Genomic DNA, 19,010 nt, shown 5'->3' on the forward strand with positions numbered 1-19,010 from the left:
TCGATAGACATCACGGAAGGTGTTCTCCGTATGTCTGGAAAGAACATTTGGTTAAATCTGTTGCACAAGGGTGAGAGTGTCCCCGATTCAGGTAGGCAAGTAGTTGCGCCGCGCCACGAAAAGGCACAGGCCCCTACTACGAAACCTGAGGTTGTCTGAGTAGCTAAACGCCAGGACAGTTGTATAGAGAATTACGTGTATAACGCAAAAGATGTCACGATACCCGCGTGGAGTGAGGAATAGAGAAATCGTGGTTCACGTAAATCGATTAAAACCGTACGTGAGTAGAACCAAGGTGAACCAGGTGCCGGAAGTGCACGTTGACGACGATGTTGGCGATATCGAGATTCCAGACTCGAATATCTGTATTGGTGAGGGAACGCCATCAGCAGATGATGATATCCCTGGACCAAGTGTTGGCACACCTCGTACGGGAAATAGGTTGCCACGTGTAAAAAGGAGGCCAGCACGCCTCGAAGACTATGTGCCATAGTTGGGAATTATATCGGTTGTGCTTTGACAAGTGGGAAGTGCTTGACATGCTTATGGGACTGGTGTTTCGTGTTGTAAAGGTAAAACTCGATATAAATTTGAAGTTCTGTTTTAGGATTGATTTTTCTAATCCTGGGAGTAGTAAGCTGCTTCCAGCATGGGGTCATATTTGAAGGAGGCAGAGATGTGCTGCTGACGGACAGCCATTGGAGGGTCACGTTGCAGTACAACTTGACGCAGATTGAAGAGGAATTCCGAAATCTAAGTATCTTGGTAACTGAGGTAAAGAATCGTTTTAATACATTTTTCGAAGATCTACTTAATGAAAATATGAGTTCACACTCTCCATTAATTCAATTGGAAGCCGGATTTCGTTACGAATTTGTACTATTACAGCAGTCAGTTAGTGAATACCTAAATGAAATTGATGATCTAATAAAACTGTAACCACAAAGACGTGGAAAACGAGGTTTGGTAGATGCAGGAGGTCATGTGTTAAAGTTTCGGTTTGGTACACTTCAGAATAGCGATTTAGAAATTATTGACGGAAAATGGATTATTTGTACAACACCAACGAGGAAATAGTGCATCAAGCTAAGGAGCAGGTGACTGTTCTAGCAAATATGCAGGCGGAAATAGTATCACATGCAAAAACAATAAACAACGTAATTTCTATATTGAAAGAATATCATTCTAATATGCATTAACAAATGGTTAAAATTTTCACACAAGCAAATGCTGCTCATTATCAGTTAAAAATTCTTTTTGAATATTTGAAGTTAAGTTCTGCGCTTTCGGATACTAAAGAAACAGTAAGTAGTGCAAGACGAAAGATAACTAAATTCCGTCAAGCAATTGAGAGCTTAGCAGCTGGGAAGGTTGACAGTAACTTGCTAACACCTCATGAGTATCTAACAATTTTGAAGGAAATTGAAAAGGTTATACCTCCAACGACTAAATTGTATTCACCTGTTAAATTAGAAAATATTCATCAATTTTATTCTGCTGTAGTTGTTCATAGTTATACAACGATTCACACCTTAAGGGTAGTGATGAGGTTGCCTCTTTCAAACGATAATAAGATGTTCCAATTATATGATATTATTACCTATCCGGTGTATGATGCCTCTCTCAAAGTATGGACCCAGTGGGAAGTTGGTACCCAAAAATTATTGATCAGTAAGGATCGTTTGATGTACTCGATGTACAATCAATTGGAGTTCGACCGAGAGTGTCGAGGGGAACAACTGATTGTTTGCCCGTTATCGAATGTCCTGTTAAGCGTAAGCAAGAGACCAAATTGTGCGGTTGAGATGTTTCATTACGAGCAAGTGAGGCTCTGTGGTAGAAAATTAATATCGGGATTAAGATCCCCGGTACTTGTCAAAACTCCAAGCCGATGGATATACAGTGCCTCAGAGGAGCACAGATTGACTTTGAACTGTCTAACTAGTGACGGGACCCTGAATATAACTTCCGCGGTAATGAAGGGGGTCGGTGAATTTAGAGGAATTGATATGTGTGATGTTGTCTCTGAAGAATTCAAGGTGCCTGCCCGTATTCACGGCAGCTCTGTGTTCTCAGAACAAATAAGTGAAATTGTGTTTCCAGGTGTGAAAGAAATTTACACAAGCGAGGAGAAGGAGCTGTTTAGCTCTGAGCAGGAAACGGCTGTGAAAGTCCTGCAGGGACTGAACGAACGGCTGGGCACATTAGGTGTTAAGAAGTACCGTCCGGAGGACGTAGTCTATCATCTGAAGTCCCACATTCTGTTTGGTCGAAAACTTTATGCTGCAAAAGTGGCAGCTGCTGGTAGTTTTGGGTTAGTGTCAACCCTGATGCTTGTGTACATGTGTTACAGATTTGTTATGCCTGTGATGGCATGGTGGTCGAGTCGCCGGAACCGTCGCCGACAGCGTCGCTCCGCCACTCTGACCGATGTCTTCGCAAAAGTGAGAAGCCTGACGTCACTAGACAGTCCTGAAGGAGACCAAGAGGGTGTGAACCCTGGAGAGATAAACGATGTTGAACAGAACGTGGAGGCAGTCGAAGTTGTTAAGCTCGAGCGACTGCGGGACGTGATACAAGCTTTGTAACTGTGAGTAACGATACTCTGAATAAGTGTGAGTCCCTCAACTCACTGTGGTATAGTGAGAAAGTTTTGCTTGGCAAACTCCATACCGATTGCTCCAGACATTCGTGTTAATGCTGTGACAGAATAATCTTTCAAAGGACTTAAGTAAGGAATGATCGATTTGTGTTAGTTGCGGTTGACTAGTCAAATTGTGTTCGAGAGATGTGTGCACACGGGACAGTTGTTAAAGGAGACACTGGAAGATGTAAGGAATACAGTTATGTTAGATTGGTGATTGTTGATGTAACCATGTTTTAATTTGTTAAATTGTAGTGTTGTGGAATGTTGTAACTGATCTTGTGTTCTGATCAGGCAGACTTGGAGATATAATTTTCAAAATTATTCAATATTTGGCAAATATTTTAAGCGATTTACAAAACGTAAGTAAAATAAAAATGTAACCCATTGTTGGCTTGATACCCATGCGTTCAACAGTAATTGTTAGACTAACTTGTAGCAACTGCCTAGTTGGCTTGCGCAACCAACTAAGCGGTGTAACATCTCCAGTCTGGCCGATGTAGTAAAGTTGTAAGTTGTTTGTTAGTTTTCTGTTAAGTGGATTTTGAGTTCTATATGAATATTTTTGGCTTAGGTTAATTTTAAGCTCTAAGGCATCAGTAGAATGTAATGAACTGTAGGAGGAAGGTCTCGGTGAGCTACCCTGTTTCCAAGGGTAAGCGAGGTGAAAACCTTGGGGAGCCCCCAGGTCCACAATGCCCTTAAAAACCAAGCGTGGGGGCGGAACCTTTAGTTTTAGTTTTCTTTTTGTTTCTGCCATGAAACTGAAGAAGGTCGAGAAGTGTGAGGAATCTGTCCTCCAGTTGTTGGATGTTCAGAAGAACGTCAACGCAAACTTTTTAAAAGATGAAAGGTTTTTGAACCGCTTTTCCAAAGATCCCCCTCGCATTTACAGTGTAACGGCCACCCACTAAACTGGGTCGAGCCACTAGTTTTAAGTCTTTTTCTCAGGCTATGGAATGTAGTACTGTAATGGTTTGGTCGATGCCTTAGCAGCTTAATAAGAGCAATTAAGATGTAAACAATTTTTGTACTATTCTTAAGGATGTTTCTTAATGATTTATTTTGTTAGTTAAGTTTGATGTCATTCATGACATGCTACTTGTTGGCTGTGTATATTATAATGGTTTTGTGTTATAGCCGATGTACAAGTGAACTAACTCAGGATAACTCCATTATAATCCGTAGTAGGGGTGACTGAGGAGACCGGCCCCGAGTGATAACCCACGAGGCTTAACCAGGAATGGGGGAGTAGCGTTCAAAATTCACAAAGAAGACTACACCTTTATAATTATTTTAAACTAGCGGGCCCGGCGCGCTTTGCTGCGCATTTCAATAATTTTTTGCAAAAGTTGCCCGCGGCTTCGCACGCAATTTCCCGTTGAAAACAGTACACTATATTCACTTATTCTTTTTCTATCACATTCTAAACATTGCTGAGATAATTGATAGTCGTTCCATCGTGAGCCTCTTGGGCGTATTATGAAGGTATGTACCATATTCCTGCCTCTATCTAGCTGTTACCCACGGCTTCGCACGCAAATCTTAAGAACCGAAGTCCTTATATTACTTAATAAATTTTTTTTTTACTATAATAAATTTTAGATTAAATTAGTTATATCTCCGATGCCACGATTGAGCTTGCTTTGTTGTCTCGATCGAGAGAATATGTACACACGGAGTTTTGAGAACCATACTTCTGTCAAAAAAAACAACTAAGGTTGATTTTATAACATTCTTTATATTTGTAGCCAACGTAAGATAGTAATTATGATATCTGCATTACTCTTCTGATCAAGCATGAGCATGGTTTATATTAAATAAATATTGCAGTTAAAGGTGAATTTTTACGTCAAATTTGAATTGTATTATCTGGATAGTAAAGTCTATGTTTAACAGTGATTGCAAAAACAGTTTTAAACAAAATTTGTCGTTTCTCTTAAGCTTACTCTATGCTTTAAAACTATAAGTGTAATATATGTTTACAAAGAACAGCTGATTAAAAATTTGAAAAGACGTTAACATATGTTTGCTGCAATGCATTTCTTATGGGTATTTCTGTAACCAGTGGGGCGGAATCCTGAATCGGGAAAGGGATGGGCATAGCTTATAAACCTTCTCCGTGGAAAAATACATATACGTACAAATTTTCATCATGATCGGTCCAATAGTTCACGATTCCATAAAGGACAAACATACAAACATTCATTTTTATATATATAGATTTAATTAGGCTCTGCAAAATGTGGTATGTTATCAACTAATATTTTAATTATTAAAATTAAACCCATCAAACCATAGTTATCCTGGAGTGTTCAACCAGATTAATTAAATGTAGTTGTGTTGTAGTTCAACTTGAAATGTTTAAGTATCTTAGATTAAGTTTAGAAGCGCTTGTTAGTTCCCTTGTACTACGTATTGTTTTAAATGTGTTAATGGTTAGGTAGTCGTATTTGGGTCATTAGAGATAATGGTTATCTGATGTTAATGACTGGTCTTGAATTAGTATCGTAGTATATATGTGTTGTAGCCCTGAAATATTTTGTGTTCAATCATTGAGAAGAGAGCGAGCGATCGGATCGAATTAAAGAATTACGTATCGTGTTTGCATACTTTTTTTAATTAAAAGAAATTTCTGCCTTTTTAGGGAACTCAATTGTTTATTTAAATTTCGTTTAGTTGAGGCTACTGAGTGACAGCTGGCATGGTAATTAATGAACATATACTAAGATTTTCTTGCTAAAGGATAGGACAGAGATCCTCCCCTGCAGATTAGAGAATTTTCTTCTGGCTGCTGGCTGATGGTTCCTCACACTTGGGGACAAGTATGGTTTTAAGGTGGGGAGAGTGTGACGACCCCAGCATATAGTTCTAAGACCAGACCGGTAACATCGTATGCGGTCTTAATCAGCCAATTTAAAGTACTAAATTATCAGTAATATATTTTATTTTTATTCAGCATAACATCTAATTGTAGTAACGAGTAATGAATATATGCAGTCAGACTTATTAGGTTAAGCAGTGCAGGTGGAGAAGATATATAGTTTAATTCAGCACACGAATTGTAAGTCCAAGTCTGTCAGCAGTAAGCCTGATAACTTTCCATACACAGAGCAGCTGCGCAGTTACTGGGTGGTAAACAGGCAGGAATTTGCTGAGGTAGCGTCTGGAACAACGCTGCTCCCTGGAGTTCGTTGTTCTGAGTCGCAGTCGTGCCGGGGTTTTGAACGCGTCAAGCTCGCGTGAAATCGCTCTCTCGCTCTCTCTCCCGTTCTAAATTTGTAATTGTTGAACTGATTTTAAATTATGTAATAAAATTCAAATTGTTTTCGCAATAAATTAAATTGTTTTATTTGGCCAACCGAGGAGAGCGTTTTTATTACAGCAACCTGGGCTAGTTTCCATCACCGTGTCCGAATTAGAACCCGAGAAACATTTAAAATTAAATTACGTGTGGTCGTCACGCCACACTATTATCTCGTTGTCATCATGGTTACTCATAAGACCAATGTATTCGCTAACGATCAGTCAAATCCCATTGAGTAACATGCACAATCTTCGAACCCAAAGTTGCTCATATATAAATGAAGCTTCTTGCACAATTTCAAATACATAGGTCAATTCTTTTTTGAGATTTCGCGCGGACAGACAGACAGAATTACAATTTTTCAACCCACAAGTGATACGCTACGCCAATAAACCACTAATACAAAATCGGGGTGAAAATAAAGTAAAACTATAAGAACTTATAACCAACACGATCATTATGAAGACTGCTTAAAACAGCGCAATCAAAAACTTGAATTCTCACCCATATCCTTTTTAAAAGTGTCCTCATGACAAACTCATGTCATCATGTAGCCTCGCTTAACTAAAAGGTCTACAATAACTTAATTATCAATATAAAGTTAAAAGCTTTGCGTGTAACACATCAATGATTAACTAGCGTCGGCTTTTATCTATCAAAAGTTCTTTTTTCTTATATCCTTTAATAACTTCTAATAAGTTCTAAAGACTATATAATCCCTCCCCCCTCTCACACCCTCTATCTCCCTCCCTCACCCCTCTCCCCCCTCTGTCCTCATCACTCCCCCTATCACCACCTCTCCCCTCTCTCTCTAACTTACTAATCAGTGTTTGTTATCCTATATCAGATGTGCAAACTGCTGTCCCAGGACAGTTTGACAATGTCCAAGCCTGTTTTAGAAACTTAAAAAGGCACGCTGTATGGACTAACGAGAGATTTTTTGATTATATATTATTGCAATTACAATTACAATAAAAAATTTGTATTGTTATACAACAAAAATTACAATATTATATACGTTGTTTTTAATGTGACCCCACACAAAGTAGTCAAGTGGAGATAGATGATTTATTTTTTAATCTTGTTGATGTTTAACACTGTGTGTGTGTGGGGGGGGGCGGGCGCGCGCGTGCATGTTGCCTTGTTTTTTTATTTTAAAGTATTGAAATTAAATACGTTGTAGTCAGTACAGTTTTATAAAATATTACAGTGTGAATTGTGTGATAGGATAATAAAACAATGATCGTTAAAATCTTGTCAAGCGATGAGTTAGATTACTGTTAGCAAACAAAGATTAACGGAATGTAAGCTAACAACTTGATTATGTGCAGTACGTAAAGCATTATGATAATCCAAAGGAAATAAACAAAAGCAGTGACGTTTCGTGGAAACTGTAAATTCAATTATTATTTTAAGCCAGTTTAGGAAACCCCACTTCTATGCTAGTAAGCTCTTTCATTTACAAAATGCCAACGTCATTATAGACATATTTTCATCAACAACGAAATCTTTTATCGATAACCTTTTAAGGTACTTGAAATAACGCTCCTCAACGTTAATAAATTACATTTGAGTTTTTAATCCCAGAAACATTAACACATTTTCTAAAATATAAAATTGTTTTGAGATTGTGTTCACTCTGGTTTATAAAATCTCACAATTTATGGAAAAAGGAGGGCTTAAAAAGAACTAAATGTGCTACAGAACTGTCGCATTCAAAGACAAAAACCCTTGTAAATTAATGTAATCTTTAAAAGAAGTGTATTTAGAAAAAGCTTTTAGTGGAAGTTTTCCGTGTGGCTAAGCTAATCTACATCGTGCCAACATCCACTACGTCAGTGAAAAGGTATTTCGTATTTTTCGTACTTTTAAAATAATTCATGAATACATAGGATCCACACAAAGAGAAGGCCGCATGAGTAACCTGCCTTTACTTTTTATTGAAATAGCACTCGCATAGAACATCAAAGCTGGAAACGACTGTTACAGTACGGTAATAAAGAAGTTCCCTATAAAAAAAGAAAAATGTAATTCGTGTGTTAATAATACATACTGAATGTTGTTCAATTATTCTAGTTTTTCTCAGTTTGACGTACCCTAACTTTATTGATTGTACTGCGTATTCAACGTTATTATTACGTAGGTATAAAAGTATATTGATGCACACATTGCGCAGAAGAATAAATGCGTATATCTGTTATTAGTAGTTTTGGGGAAGGACAATCACATGTTGTTTATCGACAGGGAATTACAGTTATCTGGATAAATAAAAGGTTGCAAGTTAAAATAAAAACATAATCTAATGTCCTAATATTTAAAACTATTTCATTGATTACTACGGTTGCCTTATCTAATTCTTTTAAGAACAAGAGAATAGTCCTTGGCTGTCAATGGAAATTTTTTAAAGTCAGAAAATTTCAGCAACAACCGCTCAGTTGCAGACAGCGTATATAGCGTTCTGCGGTTGTATTGTCAATACTGCTGAGTGCATATTTGAAAACCCACTTCTATTGAAGTAATGTACACCATGATAGTTCATCAAACAATGCTATTCGACGGGCTATTAATAGTTTCATCTATGCAAGTTTGTAGTAACAATGTGTAATAACATTTTGGTATAATGCATTGTTTTTACGGGTTTCAGCAATGCAAATATAAACATATATAATTAGCTATAGCATTAAAATATCAAAAATTTTAATTCGCAATTGTTTTTATGAAAGTAGACAAAATCAACATTAAGTACAACATTAGAACCGCGTTTAAAACACACAATACTCTTAGACAAAGTCTCGTACAAACAAAACCAAAAAATGGCACACAGGATTCCAAAAACTCTGTTTACAGTATAAAATGTAGTTGCAATAGGGAATACATAGGCGAGACAAAAAGACCACTAAACGTAAGGATAAAAGAGCACAAAGAACACACAAGAAAGGGTCTCACAGAAAAGTCACAAAATGCACACCATTTTATGTCTTAATTGTTCGAAGACCATCATATGAATTGGGATGAAGCCAACATAATACATCGGGAACCACATTTCTTCAAAAGGAAGTTAATTGAGGCAACATACATTGAATTGGCAGGCCAACTAATCAGTCAACCATCAGTCGAGATTAGGCCGCTTTGGTTGCCAATTCAAAAACATGAACTAAAAAGAAAACCAAAAGTATCAAACGGATCAGGTATTTGTAATAAATCAATGCGGAGTCACAATATGGTTTTAAAAAGTTCATCTAGCATTGTCCCCCTTCCTTTCTATTTACGCCATTTTGTTTTTGTCTGCTGTGACGATTGCTATTGGCTAGTGCCCTATGGTCAGTCGTAGGTGGTTAGTAGACGAATGCAGACGAATTGTGACCTGTATTTTGTAGTTCAGTTTTAATGAGTAGTTTTGTGTATAGTTTTTTATTAAGTGCATGTTTTTAGAATTAGTGAAGTTTACAAACAACATGGTGGTTGTGATTCCTGACTTAGGCGTGCCACAACGCTTTGGTATGATTTGTTTATTTTAACCTAGTTTGTAATTATGTATTAGGTTAGTTGTTTACCTGAAGAATAGATCAGATTGCAGATCTCGAAACGTAGTGTTACTGTGTTCTTGTTTCACTGAACGATGGCAAATGTCCGGAAAAATCCTGTTTCCTTCACTTTACCATAATAAAATCTGTTTTTATCCAATATAGTACCCAAATACAAAACAAATATCGACAAATATAGTACTATTATGTTTCAAGTTTTTACGTTCACCGTTATTTTATATTTATTTTGATAACATGTATGTTCCAGGGAAAATGTACGAAAGTGTATATTGTTAGCCTTAAGTTAAGTTAAAGTTATATTCTAAGACAAAGAGCCATACAACATTCCAATGGCATGGTAGGATTATGTATTTGTAAGGAAATTACATACAAAACAGTACACTAGAAACGAAGCCGAACTTAACCATTTGATTAGTTTTAATTTATACAAACAACGCCCTGTTAAAGTTAAACGCTTGATATAAACAACGCTAAAATAGGTGGTGAATGTTTCAAGCAAATTAAAAAAAAAACTCATAAAAAGCTACCAAAAGGATCTAACAATACTAGAACAATATGGTTTTTATTTATCAGTAAGTATACGCATTATGCCTCCATATTGTATCTATTCCGTGGGCTGTGGAACGGCTTCCTATTTGATGCCTTTAGTAAATAATGGCTAATGTGTTTACACGCAGTCAACAAATTCTAAAGGCAAAAAACATAAAGTACAATCTCTTGCCGTCTGGCAATATATTACATCCAGTGGAGCACAACCATCAAACACAGTTAAGGGTGTTGGTTAATGTGGTCTTTTACCAAACCAAATGTTTACTTATTTGAATTTCTAATCCTTGCACCGCACAACGGCTGCTTGCTGGGGGTTTTGGAGATTGTACTTTACTGTTTCCTTACTCCCTTTCTTCAAGCAAAACCACATTCTCAATATTTATAAACAAATTTGTTAGTATTAGGTTACTTCGAATAAACTGTGAAAACTAACTCGTACATCGTATAATCCTTTGTTAACTATTGTTCCGACTAGAGAGTTTACTACACTTCGGCCAAAAAGTCTAGTTTAAACAGACATACAAAAGCACAAATAGTTCTGGAATAGTCATCAATGAATACAGCGAAACACTCTGAATGTCCCATCATCGAAATCGTTCGGCATTTTTACCTGGACGTTCTGGGAATTCCTGGTGATTGCCTTTTACTATTAGAATTAAGTCCTCTGCTCACACACCATTTCTACCAGTAGTGTCATGTCCAGATATTGTAGGACTTTAATGTGGTATTAACTGGATGACATTATTTAAAGCTTAAGCGAGGTCAGTATTAATTATAAATTTTCTACAATCCACATCTACTCAAAAAGATTTTGTACCAACAGCAAATATTATGCATGAATATATACATAATAACCAAAATGTATAGTAGTATATTTTTACAATTAATGGTATTAAAGCTGAAATTTCCTCTAAAATGTTGTCCTTTCGATGTGCTATTCCCCCTAATGTTATAATGAGGAATTGAAATATTTCATCATGAAATAGAACGTGTGTTTTTTCTTGTTGTTCAGTTTTTAGCAATACGATTTTAAGTTGAAACCACGATATATATATATATATATATATATATATATATATATATATATATATATATATATATATATATGCTATGAAATATTTTTAAAAATATCACATTTAAATTTGATTTCACAGTGATTTATCTCTAAGTCAAAATAAGAGTTTTTGTAACAGGTTATGTCGTTACTGAATGGTGCAAATAACTCAAAATGTGTAATATTACATAATTTAAATATTATAATATACGCCAACAAGTATTAAACATTTATATTATGCTTTAAATAGTTTTCAAATATAATAAATAAACTATATCTAATAAATTATTTTGTATTGTACTAATTAAATACTTTTCAAAACGTAACAGATAATTTAAAAATTATATGGGTAAAAACACAAAATTATTTGTCTACTCAATCGATAAGTAAAGTAGTGATTGTCATTGATTACACACAGTCACGGTGTAGAAAGTTAAACATTAAATTAACATAGCTTGAAACTTTTATCATATTAACTAAGCAAATATATTAGTTCCTTAGTTATTGTAACAGTCATATCAATAATGACAAAAATATTAAAAAGAGCAGGATTCCAAAGACTATTGTCTGCGCCATGCTTATAATTACTCAGAGTGCTCTAAGAAACTCGTCCGCTGACTAGAATAAGCCATCCATGAAAAGCTCGTGCAGTGACATCCTGGAAACTTCTATTACTACTCCTTGGAAGGTGCATTTTCCTTTAGTAATTTTACCTTGGACATTTGCTCTCAACACATTGAATTGGCTCTGCAAACTTTTAAGAAAATATTTTTATCTGAAGTGATCAATGTTTAAAAAAAAGTATGATTATGATTAACATTAACATTAAAGTAAAGTATGATTTTATATCATACGAGTGTTAAAGTAAACGATGATTCTGTCATTTCACAACTCTCGTGTTAAACTCAACAAAGCATACTTAGCATAGTTAGTTAAGTTCCTTTACATAAACCCTCAAATAATAATACCTAATAGCAATGAATTAAACTGAATGCTCTGTATAATTCTATTTAACACCTTCGATTGCATTAGTTACTCAGGAGAAAAATTATTCATTCATATGGTAGAGAGATGAGGTCCGGGAGATTAGTTCAGTCAGTTTTGAGGTCTGGGGGATTAGTTCAGTCAGTTGTGAGATCCGGGGGGTTAGTTCAGTCAGTTCTGAGGTCCTGGGATTAGTTCTGTCAGTTCTGAGGTTCGGGGGATTAGTTCAGTCAGTTTTGAGGTCTGGGGGATTAGTTCAGTCAGTTCTGAGGTCCGGGGGATTAGTTCAGTCAGTTCTGAGGTTCGGCGCTAGGCCTGTGCCACGCAACTTTGCTAGTTCAAATATTTACTATCTGAGCTCCTCACTCTAAAAAGGGCAGTCCGAGAGCTCATCATATTCCATGCCTGAGTTTATAGCATTGACTGAGTTATCCATTTCATAACTAACACAATCGAAGGCAATACTCATGAAAACCTAGGTTCATAAAGGGATAAGTCTGAAAAAAATATTAACATTATACTCTTTTGTATTTCTATTGTATTTTCTCAACAAAACTGAGCTACAAACGTCATTGAGAGAAGCAAGCCTAAGGCATCCATGTGGGTTTAACTAAAACCTCAACCCAGCCAGAATGTTTAGAAAGTCAAATGAGTAAACATTTGGTATGGAGAACAACATTAGCATTGGAGCCTCCTTAATAGTTCCTCATTCTTTCTAGCCCCAGTTATAAATCTTTTGTGGCCTCCTACCTTAATAAACTCCTAAGTTTAATTCGAAATTTTAATAGCTCGAACATATATTTATTATGAAAATGCTATAACAATCTGATTATTGCACAAAACACAGTAAAAAAATACAGAATATATTTTCACTAATCCAACAAAAAATCCAACATGTTTTACTAGCCAATCCTAAACGTTGCGTTTTAGGATTAGCTCGCCTCACTTGGTGAAGCATGAAGTTTTCTTTTTGGCTCTTAATTGACTTATAGATAAATTAATTCTTACTTGTTTCATGGCTTCTTTTTAAAAAAACATGTCAAATAGTTATTACAAAAATAACCGTGACATTGGTTGATTTAAAACATTTGTTCACATTTCTTAAGGAGATAAACCAAGTCTAAGTTGGAACAGCCTTTTCAGAAGAGTCGGATTTCTAGACGCCCAGTCATTCTCCAAACATATTATAAAATGTGAATACGAGATTTAAACATATTATACTACAATATCGAAAGATTGAAATATTATAATGTACATATCAATATTGTATACACCTAGCGCAAAAGTATTAAGAAAGAAATGCGCAAATACGCTGGTTAAGAATGTTTACATCTTCTCGATATTGTGTTGAGTTAGAAGAACCAAAGAACTGTTGCGGTCAGTTCTAACGTGTGTGTAAAAAAAGAAAGATTAGCGTGGCCGTTGAAGAAAGATTAGCTTATAGACCATATTGCACAAAACCTAACATTACGATGAAACATACCAAAACAATTAAAACAAACACACGTTCACTTGAATCTTTCATTTTCTGGTTACATCAGACAAAAGCATGAGAGTTATATGGAGAAAGTCTTTTAAGGGGTAAACCTACCGGGGATGTGGGGTGCATGGAATGTCCCTCAGGGGAAGGGAGGATTCGGGGGGTCACCCGGGAAAATTTTAGAACTTAATGCTCTGATAATGCATTTTAAGGCTGTTTTTAAACTAAATTAAGAATAAACGTTGTTATAATATTTTAAGGTATAAGCCTTATTTGAACACTCAATGATTGTTTAAAATGGCCGTGTTGTACAATAGCGTAAAGTAAAGTTTATTTAGTTATAAATAACCAATAATTAAATTGTATAAGTAATTTAGAGTAAATAATAACTATAGTTTTTAGCTTTAAATATATGTAATATTTTACTTATCAAGTATTACACATAACTGAATAAAAATTACATATTAATAAATTACATTACATATTACAAAACAATATTTTACTAAAAATTAAGAAAGATTTGTTTTTTTGTCGACCATTTTCGTCTACATACTCATCTCTTTCAAGGCTATGCAAATTGCACAGGTCCAGAGGAAGTATATTATGATGGTCTTTCATAAAAATTCTTTTTATACGCCCGAATAAATTTAATACAACAAAAATGTATTTACAATGTTAAATACCCTGTTGCAAAGTTGGCTTACAGCTATTCAACCAGTAATTTATAGATTTTTTATCATACTAAGTGTCAAGCATAACATGTAAGACTTCCTTAAAAGAGATCAAATAAGAAAACTAGTGAATACCAAGTTTTAACAGGTACAAAAGAAGGAAGAGAAGGTATAGCCTAAGTCTACACAAACAACAGTGCTTTCTATATTTAGTGTCATAGTGGGTCTTAAATTTAGTTATAGAAAACTATCTTTTGTTAATCAGAAGATATTTCTAGAAACAGCATAGGGCATGGGACTGTTCATTACTCTAATGTGTACAAGTCTTACAAGTATTCAAATATTGTTCATACTATAATTAAGTTTGTACTATTTTTATGAACAATGATATGCAACAAATTTATAATTAATACTAATTGTAACTTGTTAACAAGTAATTCTTTTACATTATTCTACACATATAATATACACACAACACTCATATGATTTTTAGATTAAACTATGGTAAATGCAAATTAAAATTGTTTCTAAAAACCAAGTAATTTAGACTTTTTCTTCTTTACAATATAGAAATAAAGATTTCTAGTTTTATTATTGGTAACAGAACTTTTAGTACAATGTGTAAAATTTTGATATGTTGAATCCATAGAGACTGTTTTCAGACTAATGTTACTGATGTGTCACGATCTGTACTTAGTGCATTGTTTGCCAAGAGACAGCACACTTGGTGTACATCTGCCAGTCGACACCTCACACCTTGTGTTCCAGTGATATTCGCTCCGCCATGGTGCCATCATTGCTACATTTGGTCTTCGCAACGTTTCTGGTACAGTAAAAGTTTTTACTACAATGCAGTGTCTCTTATAGTTATAAATGTAAGATTCCTCACCAACCGTGTACATGTATGCACCGTATACTTTTAAAATAAAATACACGTTAAATTTATCTCATTTATAACATTAGGATTAAAACTGCACACAACTGTTCTAGTAAGTCTACTGTTTATTCTTATTCAAATCATGAATTTCACATATTAAAACGTAAGAGTCTAACAGGGAAAACTTATATTGGCATGATATTCACCTAACGATTTTAATGAAATAAACAAAAAGTAAATGTATTACATTAACCCCTACAACTCAGATTTAAAAGTGACCTTCTTTCCGGATGTAATACTGTGTGTCTATATGACTGAAGTGAGCTAGTTTAGGCAAGTCTTATAAATTGAAAATTATTTGCTAAATGTGTTTCTAATCTCGAGAACGACTGAGCCAATTTAGCTAATTATTGTTTTTAATATTCTTTGAAGTCCAAGAAAGGGTCTTATTAAAAGAAAGATCGCAAAGGTTTCCCAGAACACTTAATTTTGGAAAATAATTATAATAGTAATGTTTTATAATACGCATTTAACTGATACTAAACAGCTATTGACACTTTTAAATACAGATGCCTCAGCTGAAGTTCGTCATATAAGCTAAAACATTTGTTTACATTTTATTTTCGTAAAATATTAAGAGCACAGTGTTTGATGAGTAGTGTGGTGTAAATAACAAAGACTAAGTTACCCTATAACTGTTAATCCAGATTGCGTCCATGACGAATTAAAAACATCTAATGCGTTTGAAATACTTTGTTAATTTCTTATTTATGTAAAATTTAAACACTGTTTTAATAACACCCTTATTAGCAAAGCTGTGAACTTAAGGTGCTCAAAACTTAAGTAAAAACAGAGGAATGAACACTAACCTGCCTCAACGACGCATTCTTTCCCAGACTACAGTTCGAAAAACCAAAGACTTTTATGACGCAAAACCTATTATGTACGCTTATTTTGGAATTTTGCATGAATTTTGTAAGAATTTTCGCTTTTACCGGAAGTAGGTGTTTTTGAAGTAGGCCTAGTAGGCTTCTCAGTACGTCTGAATAATTTATTTATTGGGACAATAAGGTAAACTCTACTATTGCACTTAAAATATCTTAGACCGAAAGAAGGTTACAAGAGCCGGAAGTAAATCCTTTCAGATGGAAGTAGATTACAAGGCTTTAACACATAAACGGATTTTTACCGAAGTGGGTTTCCAAGACCTATGTATAGATTTTATGGACGACAGGCAAACTCAGCTGTGGCACCAAAATATAATTCATTCAAACCAGAAATTTTCCTGTACGAAGAAAACCTAATGAAAGTGTCAGTTCATGAACCTCTGAGCATATTAATCATGAACACTGGTATAATATGTAACCTGATATACTGGTATACCTACGCACGTTTGAAAATATCATAGGACGCCACCATATTACATCGTAAGTGCTTTACCTAAGTAGAACTTTTTTTTTAATTGTGTGCGGAGCTGTTGGTAAAGGCTAGTAATACAAATATAATACAATTGTACACAAAGTATTTTATTATTATTTTATTCTATTAAATTTCATGAAAGTCCAAATACTCATGAATATTTATTGAGAGAACCAAATAGCAACACTGAAATTCTTGACAATCTTTGCCTAGAACGGAGTAAACAATGGGGTAAGAAGGAAACATGACAACATGAATATTGTGTTCAGTTAAGAGAATAGTTGTCGGCTTTTACAAATAAGTAAGCTAATTGTTTTTTATAATGATCGAGCTTATTTTTAGGCAATAGTGAAAATGAAATGTAATAAGGCAGTATACAGTTTACTCACTATTTTTCGTTATGTAATGAATTACGTATAACATTAATACGTTTTTTCACATTCCCAAAAAAGGGTATAACTTTTGAAATCTCTGCTTCAACCTTAAAACAACACAACCCCAAATACATATTTTGTATTCAGAATTGTTCACACTGCTGATGGTTTAATACCGAAACACGTGTCTGAAATAAAATAGTTTTCAAAAAGGGTTTTAGTTCACGATTCTTTATTCTTTTATATGCAAATACACCGGGATTAAGCAGTAAAATATATTAGTAAATATAGTACAGAAATATAAATTCAAATACTTCAGTTATTTGTTATCTGAAGATCGATTTACTGAATATATGTCTAATCTGAGTTGCCCACAGGATTCTTTTATGTATAGTAGACTTTTACATATAAAATTAATGAATAAGGAGTGTTATGAGAATCCATCCTATTTTTTATATTGATTTAGCTAAGCATGTAAACCTACATTGTAAATTTAAAATCTCAATATGTATTCTGTATCTCAATGTAACAAAACATTAAAGTACAATTTCTTCAAAGGCACTTATATACACAAAAGGTGAAAATGTTATCTCTCAAGATGACGTAAACTAACTACAATTCGTGTTTAGTTACAGAGAGTACAAAGGATTCAATTTACGTAAGAACACATCTAGACCTTTGGCGTGGACATTATCAATGCTCTCAGCACACACAACAGTTTGTTTTATTTTTAACTTTTGTTGGATATTAATTATACTTTTGATTCCAGGCTGAAGAAGTCTGCTGTTGGCATCACTTTAACTTCACAGAATATCAGAAATATGTTGAGGACTCGCATATTAGCAACCCAAACACTGCAGAGGAACAACTGGATACAAATGTTAATGTAACAGGAGAACAATGGAACAGTAACTCAACCGTTAAGGAAACTACAGGTATTGATGAGTTATATATCGATTTTCGCAGGATTGGCTTCCAAATCTTTGTTCAGAAAATGATCGAAGGATTACGTATATTGAGATACTTTTTGGAGATTGACCCACCAATAGTAAAACTCACAGATTTGTATACACACGTCAATGAAACAAGCAATAATTACAATAAAACTTCAAATCTCACTTCAGGAACGACCAACGAGTACTTTGATTATTTAAACGATGAAAATTATATAGAAACGACAACGGAATCACCTCTAAATAACAACCCAACAGAAAATCCTTTGGACAAAGTAACAGGAAATATTAAAGAAATGAAAGAAAACACAGAAAAGGTAGAAGAATCAGAGGTACAAACTGAGAGCCAACCTCCACACAATGGCAGTGTAAAATCAAATGAAATAAATCGACAATCTGAAGAAGAAGAAGTGGAAAAGAAACCTGAAGAAGGATTTTTCACCAGTGTGGCCAATCAAGTTACTAGTATTTTTCATTCTTTTACAAACTGGTTTTAATAAAACATTATAAAAATAGCCTAGTTTTGATTACAGTTTTTGTACCAACGTTGTACAATAAATAATACTTTTTAATGGAACTAAAATTAATATACCATATTTCATTGAATATTATCCTTAATTCGACACATCAGAAGATTAATTTATGAATTGCATAAACAAGCTGTTGATTGAGAAATCACAACTTCACGGTAGATTTTACTAATTCTCAGGAACATGTTATACACTACCTCACGAACGCTAAAACTACGATGATAAAACCTTAAAAATTGGTTTAAATCAATAAAAAAGTTCAACAAAATTCTTTTCATCTTAACTTCCCGATATCGTGTTTTATTTGAATTTTCACATATAAATTATTTGTGCATTTGTATAAGCAAATAAACTAATTATGTGGTTCGACGGAATCGCACAGACTAACTCACAATTCAAATTAGTTCAAATATTTCTTGTCACAGACCATAACGGGTACATTCAACTCTACTCTCCGTTATATAACGAACAGACCATAATATCACGTTCACTTATATTTGACAAATTCATTTAAAAAACATATCGTAGTTTGATAATACAAGAGAGGCTATATTTAAAATTACTGTTCAAACTAATTCATTAACGCTTATCTATTGATTTATAATTAACAAAATAATAATAAC

At 34.4% G+C, this 19,010-nt stretch overlaps 1 protein-coding gene across 1 annotated transcript; it reads left to right on the forward strand.

Annotated features, from left to right (window-relative positions):
• Positions 1-14,952: 14,952 nt before the first annotated feature.
• LOC124361382 lies at positions 14,953-18,440 on the forward strand. Its single transcript, XM_046815433.1, has 2 exons — positions 14,953-15,060; positions 17,674-18,440. Exons 1-2 carry the CDS (start codon positions 15,019-15,021, stop codon positions 18,352-18,354), a joined length of 723 nt encoding a protein of 240 aa, XP_046671389.1. The 5' UTR covers positions 14,953-15,018; the 3' UTR covers positions 18,355-18,440.
• The last annotated feature ends 570 nt before the right edge of the window (positions 18,441-19,010 follow it).

The sequence above is a fragment of the Homalodisca vitripennis genome, chromosome 1 (assembly GCF_021130785.1).
Source record: "Homalodisca vitripennis isolate AUS2020 chromosome 1, UT_GWSS_2.1, whole genome shotgun sequence".
Classification (NCBI taxonomy): domain Eukaryota; kingdom Metazoa; phylum Arthropoda; class Insecta; order Hemiptera; family Cicadellidae; genus Homalodisca; species Homalodisca vitripennis.